Source organism: Calonectris borealis, chromosome 2 (genome assembly GCF_964195595.1).
Source record: "Calonectris borealis chromosome 2, bCalBor7.hap1.2, whole genome shotgun sequence".
Classification (NCBI taxonomy): Eukaryota; Metazoa; Chordata; class Aves; order Procellariiformes; family Procellariidae; genus Calonectris; species Calonectris borealis.
The window spans coordinates 48036725-48057531 of record NC_134313.1 but is presented as its reverse complement, the minus strand read 5'-3'; the positions used below and the strand labels follow the sequence as shown (position 1 = coordinate 48057531).

General features: G+C 41.4%; 1 protein-coding gene across 1 annotated transcript in view; it reads left to right on the top strand.

Moving 5' to 3' along the window:
- The first annotated feature begins 5316 nt into the window (after positions 1-5316).
- DTNA (dystrobrevin alpha) overlaps positions 5317-20807 on the top strand; it is a 100844-nt gene continuing 85353 nt past the window's right edge. The window contains exons 1-2 of the mRNA XM_075141907.1: positions 5317-5401; positions 10508-10588. Of these exons, the coding sequence (XP_074998008.1) occupies positions 5317-5401; positions 10508-10588 (166 nt within the window). The remainder of the gene's footprint in view (positions 5402-10507; positions 10589-20807) is intronic.

The following is a 20807-nucleotide window of genomic DNA, read 5'->3' as shown; positions in this document are numbered from 1 at the left end:
TTGAAGATTTCCTGGCCAGGGAAATACAGACCGCTCAGAGTAAGGGATCATAGAATCATAGAATAGTTTGGGTTGGAAGGCACCTTTAAAGGTCATCTAGTCCAACCCCCCCTGCAATGAGCAGGGACATCTTCAACTAGATCAGGTTGCTCAAAGCCTCCTCCAATGTTCAGTTGTTTCCAGGGATGGGGCATCTACCACCTCTCTGGGCAAACTGTCCCAGTGTTCCACCACCCTCATTGTAAAAAATTTCTTCTTATATCTAGTCTAAATCTACCCTCTTCTAGTTTAAAATCATTCTCCCTTGTCCTGTTGCAACAGGCCCTGCTAAAAAGTCTGTCCCCATCTTTCTTATAAGCCCCCTTTAAGTACTGAAAGGCTGCAATAAGGTCTCCCCGAAGCCTTCTCTTCTCCAGGCTGAACAGCCCCAACTCTCTCAGCCTTTCGTCACAGGGGAGGTGTTCCATCCCCCTGATCATTTTTGTGACCCTCCTCTGGACCGCTCCAACAGGTCCATGTGTTTCTTGTGCTGAGGACCCCAGAGCTGAACGCAGTACTCCAGGTGGGGTCTCATCAGAGCGGAGGGGCAGAATCACGTCCCTCGACCTGCTGACCACGCTTCTTTTGATGCAGCCCAGGATAGGGTTGGCTTTCTGGGTTGCGAGTGCTCATTGCCGGCTGATGTCCAGCTTTTCATCCACCAGTACCCCCAGGTCCTTCTCGGCAGGGCTGCTCTCAATCCCTTCATCCCCCAGCCTGTATTGGTACCAGGGGTTGCCCTGACCCAGGTGCAAGGATGCTTGAGCCTGGAGATACTTTCTACCAAACGATGGTACTCTTTCCAAAAGTGATCTTGAGATATTCAGTGTTGGTTTTACCAGTCTTCTGGAGCAAAACTTCCAGCTAGAAGCTGAAACGCTCCCAAGCGCTTCAGAGCTCCAGCGAGCACGACTGGACAAGACTCGGGCAGAAGCAAGTGTTTCTCTTTTCCCTCTGTGCCTGCTGCGATGGAAAAACCAACTTTTATCCAGCCTGAAAGACCGTCAGGAATGTCACCAGTCAGGATTCAGAGCCTCTTTTGTCAAACGCACAGCGGTGTCGCAGCCATCACGCGGGATTTGATAAGTTTTTCATGCCACAATTAATCAATTTCAGCAGACGATTTTCCTCACTGGCGTGCTTCCCGCCTCCCCGGGGCACTTCATCCATCATGGACGAACGCGATGGGGATTTGTGGAAGTGTTAATGGGGTGGGTTTTCTCAGAGCTGTCAAACTGTGTGTGCACGTGTGTGTCAGGTCAGGAATTTTTGACGGTCTCCTGGGAAGTGTATGGAACTCTCCAGAGGGGAGCTCCTTCTCCAGGTATACAAGCAATTACTTCTTTTGATGGTTTTTTTCGAGCTAATGATTTAATTGTGGCAGGCATTGCTTTTACCATGCATAGAGATAGCTCAAGAAATGGAAATACGTAAAACAGGGGTTAATAAAATATGCTATTTACCCTAGAAATACTAAAACAAGAAAAACACTTATGTGTGAGTGAGATTATTACAGTACTCATAAATCAAGGCAGCACAACAGGAAAGGAAAGAAAAACAAGGCATTTAAGTTTTCACCTTATGTATATTATATGGTATTCCTTCCCAGATTTTATAAACAAATGAAGTGTATTAAAAAAATAGACCAACTATGCTTCTGATACATGATAAGCATGAAGATGAAATTGTAATCAAAAGAGTACAAATCAAACTAAATTATTTATTTATTATTTTCCTTCAAGTGCTACTAATGTCATAAAAGTTTTCAGCTTGAAACACTGGTAGAAATGAGACATTCACGGTATCTTTTTCAGAGGCTTGAAGCCTTATGCTTGGAATAATTTCTGCTCTGGAATGTCTGTAATATATTGAAGCCTTAATACCTTCCTAATTGGTACCTTACTAATTAGCCCGTGACAAGAATTTTAATTAGATGCACAGTAGGTGTTCTCCCTACCTGCCGTGGAGGAGCTATTTCCTGGGGAGAAAAGTGAAGGGAAAAAGATAGTGGAAGGGATCAACAGAAGACAAATATAATCTAATCCCTACTATGGGAAGAGTGTACATTAATTAATATTTTTGAAAATTACGTCTCTGATAATTTATTCTGGTTTGTAAAGTACATTAAAGTTCACTTTGTGATTTGCTCTTTTCCCCTGTAGAACAAATTGTACTTTTTTTCCTGTGACTTGACATGTGTTACAAGCAAAATGAGAAATTTTGGAGCATGACTGTAGTCAATTATGCTCACGGCCAGCCCCAGGGACTGAGCTGAGCACATCCCAGGCTCAAAGTGTGAGTCTCTGTAATCTGAGTTAAAGAGCTGAGCTGTGTACCTGTAAGCTGGATCAAGGCAAACAAGGCTGAAAAGGGAGATGCCCAACACCCATGACCAATGGCATTAGTTGAGCCTGGGCTGTAGCACATTTTAGAGTTAAAAATATATACAAAAAGCTTGGAAGACACAGTTGAGTGAATTCCAATCAATGGCAACTCAAAAATAACAATATTGATGAGCATCATCTATCATTTTTCTTCTATCCGGAAAAGATGCGAAGGAGGGATGGAAGATATCTATCTGAAAAAAATGCCACCATAATGTTCTCATAAGCTTAATGGTGTATATGTCTTAAAAATATAAATACAAAGTTTCTTCCCTCTCCAAGGAAGCCTGAGTTATGTGTGTATAAAGTTATTTGTCAGGCCTGGTAATCCCCATAAGCCCCAGCAGCGAAAAGGGTGATTCAGTTTCAGTAGATAATGGGACGTTCTGAAAAGTGATGATCAGGTCCAGGGAGCATTTTATATGAGGAGATATAGACATCAATAAAAGTAAAGGGAGGATGAATTGCACAAAAGGGAAAACCAGTTAATGATTTTTACCCCACTGACAGGACACTTTAGGAGTGGGCTCTCTGAAGGAAGTGGAGAACTTGCCGTACAATTTGCATTATGTGAAAAATAGCTTTTTTTACTTAATTTTGACTGGGAAAATTCTTCCGCATGGTGAATAAGATCGCAGGTGAGCCACATTCCAGTGGATGCGCTGTAGATATTTAAAAGCAATAGTTAAGGAATATTTTTATCCAAGAGGCAGTATGAGGGAAGGGAGAATAAAGTTGCCCCCCTTTTGTTTTCGATAAAGTTTGCAGCAATCACTGTGAGACCAGTGGTTATTTCACGAATGTTAGAGAACATCGGTGGAATGAAAACAGCAAATTAATAAATGGAGAAAAATCTGTAAGATTTAAGTGTAAATTGTATCAAGAAACCGAAAGAAGATGATGTAATCCTTGTGCCAAAATCACAACAACCCAATCTCAGTCAATTCGTATGAACAGTATGTAGTCTGAAGACCAGTTGCACATTGTTTGTAGAATAATTGTGACTACAGGAGTAGTCAGAGAAAATTATGATGGCCTGTGACCCACTCTACAAATAATAAAAGTTAATCTAAAATTGTATTTGCTCTGAAGTATTCACTCAACTGCCCTGCCTGGCAAAAGATGCTATCTTTTCCGAGGGGTTTATTAAGCCACCTGTCCTACGAGATCTGGTCATTTACCATGGCAAATCTGTGGAGTGAGGATGAGGAAACTTATGTCTCCTACTATGAGTTCGATTAGAAACAGAAAGGAGTGGGGAGCTCAAGCTGGGGTTAGTAGGATTCCATCGTTTTTCATCTTTTATGGGCAGAGATTTAAGGCTGATCCAGGTACAAAAGATATTACTACTTGCTGTTCAGTTAGGATGCAGGTTGGGTCTGGCATATCTTGAGCTATATCTCGTTTTGCAGGTAGGTGTGAGTCTTGCCTGACACCTCTAAGCTAGCGAGACACCAGCTACCTCCAGATCAGAGGCTGCGTGGTCACTTCTGTAAAGCACTCTACTGAAAGCTGTTACCTCTGCAGAAAGGCAGGACATACTAGCTCACACTTAGTGCCATGCTACACGCATCTGTATCACTCCCGGCCAAATTAGAGCATAAGGGAGAACTTGAATATCCCTGCAAACAGGCTGCAGCCGTACCCTTTGTCCACTTCCTAGGGGACTGCTGCCCACAACACAGAATGTCCACCATAGCTAGACTTCAGTAGAGCCTTTATCAGTACTCTGAGAATTCAATAGACTATTTGGAAAAGGCAGTTTAATATACCACCACTTGATTTGAACGGTGCATTTTGGAAGGAAAAAAAACCCACACAACTACACACCTCTTGTGTGATTGCCTTTCTTTCTGCGAGAAATAAAAAGAAACTGGTTTTCTATCCTGAGTCATTTGGTGATGGTAGACTTCAGCATCCAGTACTTTTATCCTTCCTGATACATATATATATGTGGGTTTGCTATGGGATGTGGTGGAATATTTTGGATTGCAGGCCTCTACAGAGCATCTCCTTTATATCCCAGATGGTCCAATGTTATTTACACAGTCTGGTTGAGGTAAGGATGTAGATTAAAATGCAGGTCAGAAGTCCTAACCAGACTTGGCAGGGAGGAAAGGATATTGGTTTGCTAGAGTAATTACCCATAGGAAGTGGTGATGCTGACACTGGTTTCATTTTTGAGTGCTGCTAAAGATGTTTATCTTGTCTCTGAAGGCTTTTGTCTTTTATGGTTTGAATGCTGGCTGTGAAGGAAGCTGTCTCTTTTCTCTATGCTCTATCCAGCAGTAGCGCTCTTCGAAATATTCTGAAGATTTTTATATCTGAAAACTGAAGGAAAATATATTCTTACTTCTGAGCCTTTTACTGGTACTCGTTTAATTAGAGACGTATTGTCTTGAATGAATATTTGGAGTGTATTTGCTTGAGTAAATGGAGGGTATTATGTTGTGGAGTAGAGATTTAGTCGCTGTTGTGTTATTTTTTTGTCTCCTCTACCCAGCATTGGCTAGAAAGGCATTTTCTAAACCATAAAATAATATCCGAATCTTTTATGATTTCTTCTCTCTTATATAATTTAAACTGAAGATTCCTTATTTAAGAAAACCTAAACTGAATTTCAGAGCTTGTGTTATGTAAGTCAGTTAGTTACATCAAGCAGAAAAACTCTCTTTGGGAGAGAGAGGAGGGGGGGAAACAAATGCTTGAAAGCAGAGTCTAGGGAATGGAGGACAATTTGGGGATCAGCTTCTCCGCAAACCATGCCACCGAGAGGCTGGCAAAAGGCATGGGCTACACATGGAGCACCAGTCAACCTCAAAGGTTCTCCGGGATCGCTTATGGATGCTTATGTACGTATGTTCAGTCTGGGAATAACACTCAATATTTTCACATGATTTTGTCTTCCAGAATGATTGAAGATTGTGGGAAAAGAGGAAATACCATGGCAGAAAGAAGGCAGCTGTTTGCAGAAATGCGTAAGTACTTCCTAGAAATGTTTCACTCTGATAGACCAAGCCAGTTGCAAAGCAGTGTCAGTAAAATTTATGCAAGCTTTCCACCCTCAAGTAACTGATATCTCCATTTCACAAATGGTTTAATGTCATGAGATCAAAACTACAGGAAAATGGGCTGATTTGACCAAATAGCAGGAGAGAGGGATTTTCTGCATCAGTTTTTGTGATTGTATTATTTTAATCAGTAGCTTCTTGAGATAAAAATACTGCAATACACAGGTAGCAATGAAGAGGGATAAAGGTCTCCAAAAGACTACATCTGTAGTGGGTTGACCCCAGCCAGCTGCTAAGCACCCACACGACCACTTGCTTAATCCCCAACCAGCCCCCAGTGGGACGGGAGAGAATATAAGGAGAGCAAAACCAAGAAAACTCGTGGCTTGAGATAAAGACAGTTGATTAAGTGTGACAGAAAAAGAGAAAAAGACAACAAAACCCAACAACAGCAAGTGATACAAAGGTGGTCACTCACCATCTCCCAAAAGCAGACCGATGCCCAGCCAGTCTCTGAGCAATGTCTACCTTGGAAGACAAAACTCCCCACCCTCTTCTTTCCCTACCCCAGTTTTATTGCTGAGCATGACATTATATGGTATGGACTATCCTTTTGGCCAGGTGGGGCCATCTGTCCTGGCTGTGTCCCCTCCCAACCTCTTGCTCACCCCCAGCCGACTCTGGGAAGGGACAAAGTAGGAGGCAAAAAGGCCTGGATGCTGTGCAAGCACGGTTCAGCAATAGCTGAAACGTTGTGTTATCAACACTTTTTTAGCCACAAATATAAAACACAGCACCATGCAGGCTGCTATAAAGAAAGTTAACTCCATCCCAGTGTCGTGGTTTAACCCCAGCCAAGTAAATAAACCCCACGCAGCTGCTCGCTCACCCCCCCACTCCGGTGGGATGGGGGAGAGAATCGGGAGGGCACAAGTAGGAAAGCTCCCGGGTTGAGATAAAAACAGTTTAATAATTGAAATAAAACGAAGTAGAACAGTAAGAATAACAATGACAACAACACCAATAACAGAATACACAAAGCAGACGATGCGCAATACATCTGCTTACGGACCGCGTGTCACCAACGGGGGCGAGTCCCCCCCCACACCTGGTTTTTATACTGAGCATGATGTCCCATGGTATAGAATACCCCATTGGCCAGCTGGGTCCACCACCCCGGCTGTGCTCCCCCCTCCCGGTGCAAGCATCACCCAGCAACAGCCAAAGCATCAATGGGCCATCAACGCTCCTTTCACACCGAACCCAAAACACAGCACACCCCCAAGCTACTGGGAAGAAAGTTAACTCTGTCCCAGCCGGAACCAGGACACCCAGCCAGACACAATACAGGGACTCATATACTACATATCCCACTTCAGCATGTTTTTTATAGTTTCTAGTGAAGCTTTGTGTTCCCTGCAGAATAGTGTGTCAGGGATGTACTATACTAACAGTGTTCCTGCAGTTCTCTTGACAGTCATCTCTTACTTCTCTTACAAACAATCCACCATTTCTCAAGGAAATTCTATTACTTATAAAGTTTGAGCCCGTCACCCTGTTACTAGATTTACCTAAGTTCTGTCTGTAATTACTAAGCTTCCTCTTATTTGTCCCCTGCAACATAGTAAAAAATGACAGAACATCTCCAGTAGCACAACTTCCATTAACTTCAGTTAGTTTGAAATATTCCTGAAATGGAAGATAATTGCTTAAAACTTTGCTGTGAGAATTTATGGTTTGTTTCCACAGTTTTGAAGGCTGTTTCACTGTTGGGTTCGTTTTGGAGGAGTTAAGGAGGTGTTGGGAAAATTTACAGTCAGTAGTTGGAGGGGGAGGAGGGACTATTTTCCCATACTGTACACAAATAGTTATTGTCTACTATTTTTTCTTTCACAGTTTAGTATTTTGACATATTTGCTTGAGTCTGGTTTATCTCAAGTGTGCTTCCCTTTTCTATTTGCCTGCCTCCCTTCCTCTTCCTACTACACATGCACACAGAGAACTGGGTTCCAAATAGGTAAAAAGAGGGGAAAATATTAAGACTTTGTGAAAAACTAAATATGTCTTGGGCAAAGAAATGTCCATATTCATAAAACACTGAATTTTGCATTTTGAGAGTCCTTTGGATTCCTGTGTGTGTAAAGGGTGTGCTTCACTGAAACAGAAGCTCAACCTGGCGTTGCATTGAGCTGGCCTCAGCTGTGTGCAAGCCCACACAATCCATGTTTAACAAAAAACATGTGCTCCATACACGTACTGTGGGCCATGCGAAGCTTCTTAACATTATAACTAAACATAAGCTTCTGATAAAAAGTTAAACTCCACAACCTGCCGATATTAAAGAAAGAAAATTCATAATATAGAGGACTTTTTGCCAGTGTTTTAGGTTCTTGCAGTCATATCTGCAAGTCTGTGATTAAAATACCACAATACTTTTAGAAAGTGGGTCATGTTCCAGACTACACAAGACAGCAAAACATCAAATCCAACTTTCTCTGCCTTTTTAAGTAGGAAATTTATTCTGAACAAGGAATAGATGGATTTGACTCTCACTTTAGATTTGGGCCACTATGTGGTTTTCCCTCTATTTAAAGAAGTTTAGTTTGACTTTTTTGTTTCCTTTCCTTCAGAAGAGGCATCTTTCTAGTTCCAAATTACAAACTCCTGTGAATTAGTATCATAATCGGTATCTTCTTCTGCAGAATCTTGTGGTTAAAGCTTAAATTGTGTCTTATATCTCAAAATGCACCATTGGATGTCAAATCACTCGGCTACCCTTAGTCTTACCTGACATGCTCGGCTATATCAAGACTGATGAAGATAGTTCAAAATGTACATCACTGTTGTGCTGCCAGCACATATTATCCAGCAAGAAAACAGCAGCCAAAGCTTGCAATGTATCCATTTACTATTTTTGCAAACTGCAAACAGTGTTACATGAGATGAGCATATTCAAAGGAAAGAGAGTGAAACACTGCCAGCAGGCAAAAGGAAGGAGAGGCCACTGGCAATCCTGTAGGCAAGTTACAAATTCACAGTGCTCAGTCCTGCACATCTTTCCACTTCTTTTTCAGGACTCTCCATGTAAGTGAAGTCACTTTTCTGCAGAAGTTGTTTGACAAATAGATTTCTGACTGCGGCAAAATGTGAATCATGATAAAATTAAATTGTCCGTTCTAGGGATTTATCAGCAAAAACACCTACTCCCAAAAATAATATCAAAATAATACCATCCACTGTGTGTGTAAATAGTACAGGAAAAAAGCGACATTATTGCCTACAAATTTGTTTGTTTAGGATTAATACTGCAACCTAGGAAGCTCAGCGAGCCAGAGTCTCACTTTGTTTTGAATCTTTACATCTTGTTAAAAGGGTGAAGTTTTATAAAGGAGCACTGAAAGGCTTTATTAGTAGCTTTCACTAAAGTTAAGAGGGAAGAAGTTAAATTCATTTTACTCCTGGTCCTATTGGTCCTATTAAAAAAGGAAAGACGAAAGACTTAGTGTTACAAGCATTATCCTCCCCTTTACCAGTAAAGAAGTTTTCCAAAAGCTGTCAATGAGATACTAATGGAGAAGAGAAGAACCGCTGTAATTTAACAATAAAGCACATGATGAAAAAAATTCTAAAAACTTCCCAGACCTGATGTTAAGTAGTTACGGGTAGCTTCCCCCAGGAACAGATGGTGTTAAGACAGCCAACTGGCAGAGGGAGTAGCTGGGAGCCCTGGGAAGATGGTGTGGGAGAATCCGGTCGGGAAGAGAGCAGAGTCTGGGGAGAGGGAAGAGTATCATTCTCATTTTCATCTTGCAGGTCAGAGCACGTGTTAAAAAATTTGGGTCCAAAGGATGGCAGCTTGTTTAAGAAAGTGTGGGTGAAAAATGCCAACATGGCCATACGTACAACAGTGCAGCTGAGCGGCCAATCTAACAATGTCAAGATGAATCTTAAAGAAAGCGTTCGGGAAGCATGTGTAAAAGCAGAATAGGTCCATATTCCACTCCACTTCTCTTACAGCCTGATTGTACCTTGTTTGGATGTGTTTCATGCGGACAGTTCCTTAAGAAACTCTGTTTTTTGTAACTTGGTACCTTGCTCAACTGAATAGAACAGGTTTTACTCCTGTTACAGGGCCAACCGCAGTGAAAAAGGAAATACGCAAAAATTTAACTGAATGCGTTTCCGTGAGATGTGTGGTAAAATTAATACGCAGCCTTGTATTTCATAGGCCATATTGTAGCTATGAGGCAACACTTCTTTATGTAAGACATACCAGCCAAGAAGGAGAAAGATTTAAATCACAATCTCCTCATCTACTTTTTGAGGTTTTTGGGAAGTGTTACGGGTGGTACACAGCAGCGGGAGGCCTAAAGACACTGTGCCAGGTTCTGCCCCCATCCTGGTCCCTCCCTGCTGCGCGTGTATGCGAAGTAGCTACCAGGCAGTTTATACCCATCTCCTGGACAGCTGCTTTGGAAATGTTGCCAGATCTTTAAATTGGAGGAACCAGGGCCAGGCTATGTGTGAAGCAGAGGGCTGACCCTTTGAGGTCTCCGTTGCAGAGAACATACCTCCGCAAAATGGAGAAAGGCCTCACAGCCTTTGCATTATTTTTGCCCCCATCTGCAGACTGCTATCAGTCTTTTCATTATGGCATGATATTGTTTCTAATTTGGTTTGCTGGCAATACCTTGTTCTGATCTGGTATGTCAGCCAAAGATATTTGTTATGAGCTTTGTTGTTAAATACTAGAATTAGATGGAGGTTTTCCCTGCTGTTGGAGCCTGGCCAGTGTGTCTTTTAGCCTGCAGCTTGACCAGATTGTTCTTCAAAGTGACAGACACAGTGGGTTGACTATTCCTTGCCTTCCTTTCTAAGTGTCTTTTAACACTGTAGCTCCTGCCATTCCCCTTCTTTCTCCTCACTCCTCTCTACTCTCCCTGCAAAGGAGAGCGGCTTGAAAATTATTAAACAGTCAGCTCATGTGTCCTCTTTGTTCTCTGGCTTCCCTGCTAGCAAAGATACATGCAGGTCATATTCTATACAAATGTCGCTGTTATTCTCTTCCACTAGGGGCTCAAGATCTGGATCGCATTCGTTTGTCCACCTACCGAACAGCATGCAAGCTTAGATTTGTTCAGAAGAAATGCAACTGTAAGTATGTCAGCACTTCTTTCACATGCCATTGTTATTAGCTTTCCACTGCACTCCCCAGTCTGTCCTTCTCATCAGTCACAAACGGGACTGTTTGATCCGGCATTGTGAAGGACACTAATCAGAGTGCCTGGGCAGATTTTAAGTATTACCTGTTTATGTAAGGAACTTGTCTCAAACATGCTAGTGATTCAGTCATAGAAGGGTGGTTCGTGATGCAGGCCACAGCTTTAATAAGTACATTAACTACATTCTCCAATTTTCTTGTAAAATAACTTTTGGGGATTCCAGCAAGATCCTGCAAATTAAATGCTTTTATAGTAAGAGATGGTGATTCTAGCCTCATCTACCTGGGGTGCAGCAAAGTGCAATGTCAGTCAGCCTGCTTTGTTCCAGAAGGCCAGCTAGAGGCATCTCTTCTAAGCAGATGAACCTGCTTGGGGTCTCTGCATGTCCGTCTTCCTCCATCTAGGCTTCATTCTTGAGAAGTTTCCCACTTGATTAGTGACTTCTTTAACATTTCTTCTGAGATTCAGTCTTTCTTCCTTTACAGCTGCAGCTTCTATTAGCACAGTCATATGCTGTGAACTTTAAAGGGGAAATACATACAAAATCTGTGATGGAGTGTATCCTTTCTTCTCCATCCAAAATAGTACGAAAATACTTAGAATGGCAGGTTTTGATTTATGCATTTTACTGGACCTTTCCACACCAAGTAAAAAAAAAAAAATACTAACCAGGGGAACTCTTGTCAGCAGTAGCAGTAGGGAGAGCACTAATGCAAAGAAAACAAGTTTTTTTAGTCTTCATATCTAAACTAGAATGACAGCCTGGCTACGCTTGTGCTACACGTAGTGGTAAGTACGTTAGGAAATGCTCACTGCAGATAGAGATTAACCGCCCGGGAAGGAGTTCCTAGTTTTCAGGCTACATCTATCTGCGTTGCAGAAACGTTTAGCCTATGCTGTCCAAACATACTGGAGAGGCCAAGTTGTGACGGAAAAGACTTTGGAGAGTATTTATTGGTTTATTAGCTACAGAGCTGGTCGTTCAATCACTTCTGCAGCACATTTCTCATGTTTTTAATATGTGTTTGGCTGAAGTATGAATTGAAGGATTGGTACCACATTATAAGCAGGCTGCCAGACACAAAACCCAGGAGGGGTTTAGTACCTGCCCAGCAGCTGGCTTCTCCCATTCAGGAGGAAATGCATTGAAAGACACTATTATGTTGCATTCAATTGTTTATTTTAATTTTGTAAATTTTATGTTTAAGAGGATGAAATTTTCACTTCATTTTCATGGTAACAGAATACAATAGTCTGAGGTGACAAAAGTATCCAATTAAGTTGACAGTGATAGCAAAGTCGTAACACTAATTGCTCTGATAACTGTTGTTGTAGTTTAACCCGGCAGGCAGCCAAACACCACACAGCCGCTCGCTCACTGGATGGGGGAGAGAATCGGGGAGAAAAAAAAGTAAAATTCATGGATTAAGATAAAGACAGTTTAATAGAACAGAAAAGGAAGAGAAAATAATAATAATAATAATTATTATAGAATATACAAAATGAGTGATGCACAATGCAGTTGCTCACCACCCACCGACCAATGCCCAGCCAGTCCCCAAGCAGCGATCACTGCTTGGACCACGCCTCCTAGTTTATATACTGAGCATGATGTCATATGGTATGGAATACCCCGTTGACCAGTTGGGTTAGTTGTCCTGGCTGTGCTCCCTCCCAGCTTCTTGTGCACCTGGCAGAGCATGGGAAGCTGAAAAGTCCTTGACTAAACACTAGTAGTAAACACTACTTAGCAACAACTAAAACATCAGTGTGTTATCAACATTATTCCCTAAATCCATTTATACTAAATCCAAAGCACAGCACTATACCAGCTACTAGGAAGAAAATTAACTATCCCAGCCAAAACCAGGACAACTGTATACAAAGCAAATGAAAGAACCTAAAGGTGCAATAGCCTCATTGTTGGGAGCGGCTGGCTGGCTAAAAATATTGGTTGTTAATCTTAAATTTGTTCCTCTTACTTATCAACTGCGATCTGCTTTTGTGGAACTATTCCTGCCCAGGGAAGTGGTTGAGTCACCATCCCTGGAAGTATTTAAAAGACGTGTAGATGAGGCACTTAGGGACATGGTGTAGTGGGCATGGTGGTGTTGGGTTGACGGTTGGACTCGATGATCTTGGAGGTCTTTTCCAACCTTAATGATTCTATGATTCTATGATTCTATTGCTTCTCTTCATAAAGAACCAATACACATGCCCTTCAGTTTGCCAGCTTGTGCCAAGTCGCTCATGGACAGTGCTTGCTTTCTGGTTGCCGTTGATAACCCAGGAGAAGTGATTTGCTGGTCTTACATCACGATTTATATTGTATCAATGTCTTCTGGAAAAAAAAAAACAGGGGAGACAAACAAAAATGTTGTCCTAAGAATTAGGTTCTATGCAACTTAAGGAATATTGCTTGTTGCTCTGGAATGGGCTGAATTGCATGTGTCTTTTCACTTTCAAGTACAGTTTTCTTCTGATTGTTTCTGTTAGATGCTGCTCTCCCAGATGGCTTTCTCTTATTAGTGGGAAAAGAAGTCATTCATTCACCTGATATGATTTCAAGCAATGGCTGTCCAAGGCAGAGCTTCTAAATATAGAGCCACTGAACCGAGCACTGCCCCAAAATGGTTAATATCAGACCTCTGGCTCATGTCAGCTACTCGTTTTATTATTTTTTTTCCTACAGAAATTGCCATTATGCACCACTCAATAGTAAGTTTAGGAGAAAAAAAAAAAAGGACATGGGAAAAAACCTTTCTGCTGCATCTGAACTGTTTCATTTAGGGGAGAATATAAAAAGAAAAAGCTCAAAGGCACTTCTGCTCCACTCCCAGTGCATAGCACCTCCTGTCACTCAAGCCATCCTTGTCTTCTTTCAGCTGTGCTCTCCTGCCCTGCCCTGGCACACCAGCCCAGACTTACTAGGAAAAAATTGCTTGGAAAGAGTGTATTTAAGGGGTTCTTTTAAAGAGCTAATTTAATAAATTGCAGGGAGCTGCTCTTGGCTACTGAAGGTGTACGAGGATGGAAGCAGAGAGCTGCTTTGAGTGCCAGAAGTGGCTGTTCCAAGGAAAGCAGAGCAGAGGTTTTATTAACACCATCTTTTTTACCCGAAGGTGCCCCTTAGCATAGACAGTCACGGGATATCATTTAAGAGGCAGCTACATTTATCACAAACAGTGCACTGTTTGTTTCTACTGTCTTTAATGCAGGCACAGACACAGGTTTGTCTCCTGGCCTCCCTTTGTGAATTCTTCTCTCAGTACAAAAGGGTGTTTTGCTGAAACCTTCAGCAGCCGGCTGGGTTTTACCAGTGAAGTAGGCAGTGTGCAATGGGCAAAGGTGTCTTCATATTTTAAGAACCATTCTCTCTTGCAGCATTTCTCCTTAAACTAGATAACTATCTGGCCAAAGATTATAGATGATGTCACAGTTTACCACCATGTACCAGAATACCACTCTGTGTGTTGCACTTTGAGTACTAACACTGTCGATCAAATTAATTGCTCCATGGAATTATTTCATTTTCACATGAGGAAGACTATTTTGAAGATATCTAGCAAACAGTCTTCAAAATTGCAAATATATGTCTTTCTGATAATTCTGTAAAACTTTAGGAAAAGTACTATGCATGTGAAAAGTATTTCTTTAATAAAAATCTCTCTGAGCATTTGTGTACGAAGGAGTTAAAGATGGAATTTTGGTCCGTGGATGGACACTGGGTGAGAAATAGATAGCTAAGAAAACCACAGTCAGCACAGAAAACAGATGGTTTACTGTCTATTGTTTGAAATGCTGAACAGAGAGATAAGGAAAGTTGAGAAAATGTTAGGGGAGGACATGGAGGACGTGCAATAATGGAGGAACATAAAGCACAATTTATAATTTTGCTTGCCTTGCTACGTTTTGCTACTGGCTTGAGCATGGTTAATACGTGAATGCTGGATTATGGTAATATGCTGCGTGAACAAAGCCTACGAACCAATAGACGGGGTGGCTATGGCTTGTGCAGCGCGCCTGATCAGCGAGCGCTTGCGCCATAGGCTCCCTACGTTGAGAGTTGGCAATCGAGGCGTGTTTCGGCACCCGCTGGCCACGTGCGTCGAAACCCGTTTCCTCTGCAAATGTATAAATACCGGGATTTCCCGAAGAACAGTGGGCCGGTGTACAGCGAGGTCACCGTTGCCTCCGTGGGGACGATCACGTAAAGCTGGCACCTACCGACTGCTGGGCTGAGTTCGCGACGCAAGACGATACAAGAATGTACAGATGGTTCATCTTTCTCATGGTCCTCAGGTTGGTTAGACAATCGCTTTGCAAAATACCCTTAGTGTAGTGCATGATTATAGTTAATAAAGTGCTTGCTTTTTCCCCTTCCTTATAGTCTGTCTATGTGTGCCCACCTTCTAAAGGAATCCTCGAAACCCACATCTAAAGCATTTAAACCAGCAGGTACTTTAAATAATATCAGCAAAGTGAGAAAAATCAGTATCAGTCATTGCAATTATTTGTCAAACAGGATAGAATTGAATCTAGTCCAGCCTCATTCTTCAGAGAAGCAAGAAATTCTTCTTAAGAACTCAGAAAATTATAAGTAGATAAATTTGAAAAAGCTGTAATGTTATCTTTCAAAGGAAAATTCCTTCAAATTTAAGCATTCCCCTTTGCCTATATTAATGCTACAAATAAAGAGCAATAACATTTACAAATTATTGTTGGCACACCTCTGAATCTGCGAAGTGGCCAAATGTGGGATGCAATATGTGACAAAAATCCCAAAAGCAAGAGACCCACTAAGTTCTACATGCAGGAATCCTAAAAGCTGGGAAGCCTTGTTAGTGCACCAGAGTATAAACTCATTTATCCTTCTCTATTTCTGCTGACAATTTCTAAAATTGGAAGTAATGAAAAGAGAAACTCTGTAGGTAATGTAGGTACCTTTGAGGATGTGGTGGGTATAGAAAGAGATGATGCAGCCTATTTGCTTATTACTTTGCAGAACTCCTGTAGCGATAGACCTGTTGCAATAGGCAGTGTGCCCAGGTGGCCAAGAAGGCCAACGGCATCCTGGCCTGTATCAGAAATAGTGTGGCCAGCAGGAGCAGGGAGGTGATCGTGCCCCTGTACTCGGCACTGGTGAGGCCGCACCTCGAATCCTGTGTTCAGTTTTGGGCCCCTCACTACAAGAAGGACATGGAGGTGCTGGAGCGTGTCCAGAGGAGGGCAACGAAGCTGGTGAAGGGCCTGGAGCACAAGTCTTATGAGGAGCGGCTGAGGGAACTGAGACTGTTTAGCCTGGAGAAGAGGAGGCTGAGGGGAGACCTCATCGCGCTCTACAACTACCTGAAAGGAGGTTGTAGCGAGGTGGGTGTTGGTCTCTTCTGCCAAGTAACCAGCGATAGGACGAGAGGAAATGGCCTCAAGTTGCGCCAAGGGAGGTTTAGATTGGACATTAGGAGAAATTTCCTTACTGAAAGAGTGGTCAGGCCTTGGAAGAGGCTGCCCAGGGAAGTGGTTGAGTCACCATCCCTGGAAGTATTTAAAAGACATGTAGATGAGGTGCTTAGGGACATGGTTTAGTGGGATGGTTGGACTCGATGATCTTAGAGGTCTTTTCCAACCTTAATAATTCTATGATTCTATTCTATGATTCTAATAGCAATCATCTTCTTTTAGTCATAAATATTAACACAAGATGTAGATACCTTTTCTGTAAAAAAAGAAAAAATCCAATAAATACTACAGAATTCTTGAGAAGATCTTAAGATTTGGGCATGAATAATTCCAAATTAATGCCAAGAGTCTTGGACAGACGGACCCCAGAGGAAACACTGCTGGTGGTTAGGCCATCTTCAGATCTCAGAATGTAAAGCAGGAGTGTGCGAGCTGACTGTGGCTGTTCTACCAGTGATCATGGTGTTGGATATAGTCTCGGAAATAGCAGCACCCTAATCATTTGAGGTTAAATTTCATTATGTGGGATAATAAAAGCAGATAGGAAGCAGGTGCAGAAACCTGATCAAACATGCTACATGTTTATTCCGGTCTGTACTGTACAAAATATACAAAATGCGAATAGCTGACTTCTTCATCATCTAGATTTTCTAAATGCGTTTTAAAGATGGTCCTAAATAGTGCACACTGCAAAAATCGAGGAAGGAGATGGAAAACTACAGGTGAGCACCATGAGGTCTGCAACAGTCGCAGAACTTGAAAACCCTATGAACCAGTGTTGCTCTGACAAAGTCAAAGATTAGGGTCTTGTCCTTCGCTTCACCCCCAGTGCATCGGAGCGGGTCTTGGAGCATCGGATATACATTCTCACCATAGAGACTCCCGCTCAGCTCCCCTTACCACCAGGAAAATGCCATCTTGACAAGGTTGATTTACAGCTGTTTATCCATAGCATTCAGACACAGAAATGTAATAGGCTTTCCTAAAACAAGGCATGAAGGACCAATAACAGCAGTTGCATATACCTCTCAACATTCACCAGTATTCAGGAACCACCAAAAAGCACAATTTATAGTTATCCACAGTGATCATTGTGCAGTTGGTTTATTTTAATATTTGGTTTTCGGTGAATTTATTAAAACCCAATTGTTTATACAGAAAAACAAGCTGAGATGAAATACCATGTTCACATGCAAATTCCCTGTGGGCTATGGTGGCAGCAGGAGTACAACATAACAACATACCGTAATCAAAACCATTATACAATTAAACATCACGCATTAACACACAACTATACAGCTGGAAAACTATTGCTATCCTTGATGAACCTTTCTGAATATGTTGTGGGATTATTCTATGACTCTGGCTGCAAAAAGCAGATTTTGCTGATTTCCCTAGATCGGAATAAATCATTGGCAGTGGAAAGCTTGAATCTAAAGCCGTGCTGGTGATAGTAATATGTGGCTTAATTAATGCAGAAAAAAGGGAGTTTGTTTCTCTGGCAGTTTAATCCCAACACCTTAGGGTTTCGGTGTCTTTATTTCTCCCTTCAATATTGAGTGATTTTTTTTTTTTTTTGCATTGTTTTGCCTTCTCCATGTTGTGGTACAGCTCTTTCCACATAGGGAGCGCAGCTGCGATGAGTGTGATGGAGACCTTGTGAATGTCCAGGGCAGTCTCCTCCACCTCCACCCTGCTCTTCCCCCTACCTCCTCTGGGCTTAAGTAGTCACAGCTGAGGCATGTAGGCACGTCAGCTTAATTTCCATACATGCTCTTGGGTGCCTTTCTGATCTGATCTGCCTTTTTACATTTGTTTTAAGTTAGAATAATTTCTCACCCTCCTGAAATATAATAATTTCCCACTGAAAATGAGTGACAGTTATTGTAAACACACTATTTTTAGATGCTTTTCTTAAAGCTTTTTTCCATCTGTACTCTTATACCTCCTGTAACGCTACAGCAAGCTGCTGAAACTGATTTTGTCCTAGAAGCTGACAATTTGGGTATCAAATGATGAGATCAGCCTGTGTGAGCTACTGGCTCCTGTCAGGATGGCAAGCACTTTTTAAAAATTATGTGATTAAACCTAAATGTGACACGTAGGGACATGGTTTAGTGGGCATGGTGGTGTTGGGTTGGCGGTTGGACTCGGTGATCTTAGAGGTCTTTTCCAACTTTAATGATTCTATGATTCTATGATTCTAAATAAAATTACTAGGGTTTGGATTTGGGTGGGGTTTTTTTCTATACTGGGCTGACACTTAAAATATCATTTTATTCCATCCCATTCAACATGCCATTCACCACAAAATGAAAAGTCACGGTATCTGATATTTGTAGTAAAAGGAAAGGATATGAAAGTCTTGATTCCACACTGGAAATGATGTTGTGACCTTTGTGTTACCCAGTGGCTGAGGAACTCAATGAGAGATCCAGGTTCAACTTTCTCTTCTGCATGACAAAACATGCGTTGATCTTACATATCCAAAAAAGTTCCCTAAAGACAAAGCTAGAGGATATTCAGAAGTGTTCCAGTCTGTCCTGTTGATGCTTAACCACCACATCTTCATCTTTATATGTTAATTGATTTAGGAACTGACAACTGCTTCTCTTTACTTAAATGAGACCTCTTGCCACCATAGTATAAAGCCATTCTTTCTTTGACTCAGCAAATATTAATTTTCTCTAAAGTGAAATGGAGTACACAAGAAATGCTCAATGGTGGTATCCTTGTTGTGCAAGAATCCCATGAAGATCCCTGCCGTGGCAGAAGGCATTCATTCTCAATATCCTGCCTTTTACTTCTCAAGGACTCTATAGCCTGTGCAATTTTATGTTTGCCCCTCATCCTTTTTTGCTCAGATTAACCATCGGAAACAGAGCCACCAAATTATCATGATTACAGAACTGTTTAGATTAAATAACTTAATCCTTCATCACTGTAGGTTTCCATGGCTAGTGCTCCGTTCCCATTGTTGGTTTTTATCATGTTTTTCATTCCATCTTGGAAGCAATAAAGCACAAGATAGATTCAGGCTGGGTCACAGAGCAATCAAACGGAATGACAAGCAATGTTGCCTACTCGAGAAGTGCAAAAGGTCTGCTTGGCTGCAATTTGAAACATTATTTCCTGGGAAAACAATCTGCCACTTGAATTTGTGATCATGGCATTCTCATATTCTTCTAAACCCTAAGTGACAGGTCTACTAATGAGATTTACTTAAAAATCCTATAATTTGGGAAAAAAACACACATTTTTAGTTCTTAGTTTTATTCTTCTCGGTTGACCATCTTGGGTACTCTATGATCTTCTTCTTCTTCTTCTTCTTCTTCTTCTTCTTCTTCTTCTTGTTATTATTATTAGTAGTATTAGTATTAGTATTAGTATTAGTAGTATTAGTATTAGTATTAGTATTAGTAGTATTATTGAAATATAAAGGCTGAAAATATTAGTTGTGTTCTTTGTTTTCTATTTTACAGAAGCTGAGACTTATAGTCATTCACATGACTCCAAGAGATACAGCTTTAAAAAAAGAAAAAGCACTCTATATTACAAGAGTCATGATACCATTGTGTTAGTTACTAATTCGGGTATCCTGCAGTACTTGAATAATGGAAAGAAAGATGAGTTAATGATTTTAAAAACTTTTTTGTTCCTTTGTCTTTACCAGCGACTTAGAGACTAAATGCTCCTGGAACTGCTAGTACCAATCCATATGGGTTTCCAGGCAACTATGGAGAAAGGACGCATATATTATACTTTCTGCATTATGCATCAATTATTTAATCAAAAGTTCAAAAGGGCTTGATTTAGCATATTCCCTGCAGACAAATCCTTCATAAGGATTTTAGTCTGTAAGTGTTCACTCACAGCACAATACCCTGAAAGTGGGTTCAGATTTTCTTTTCTTTTCCTTTTAACTGTAAAAGTTTATTAATATACTTGACAGATCATAACAGCTGTTAGAGAGCTGACATATAACCTGTGTATTTGGCATGTTCATTGAGGGACTACTATGGAGCCTTTTCTTCAATGTTAGCACGAAGTGGACTGTTGTTACCTAAAGGGGTTGTGATATCTCAGGTATCCCTGAGTATTTGCTCTTAAAGGCTACCACTGCAAGTCTGTCTCGTACCAGACTGATACAAGAACTATCAGTGGACATTTGGAATTCATTTTAATGTCAAAAAGAGTGAACCAAAAAAGGATATATATCTTAAACTCTCACATTTTCATTTACTTCGAGATTGATTTTTCAAACATAGCCATGATTCCAAGGGGCTCCTATTAAAAACTGAGTTGCAGAAGTTTGTCAGCTAATTCTGTTTAGCCCTTTACAGAGGAAAATGACTGAACTGGCTTCCTTTGAGTCAGAAGTTGACAGGCACTCAGACTAGGCCATGTCCCAAGTATACCTACATGCTGCCCTCTGCTACACAGGTGGCTCAGCCCTGCCTCGATGCAGACAGCTTTTGTAATTGGATCATAGCTGAAAATCTCTCCTTACTGACTTCCTGAACTCTGCTAAAACTGCCATTCACTGTGCTATTTCTGATGGCTTTTCTGATGCAGGTTTAAGGTTGGACAGTCTGTTCAGTTCCCCACTGACGTCTCTGAACATCTGCTACTGGTAACAGGCGTCAGTCACCTTTGTCTGGCAGGCTTTGGATTAGTTATCCAAAAACAGA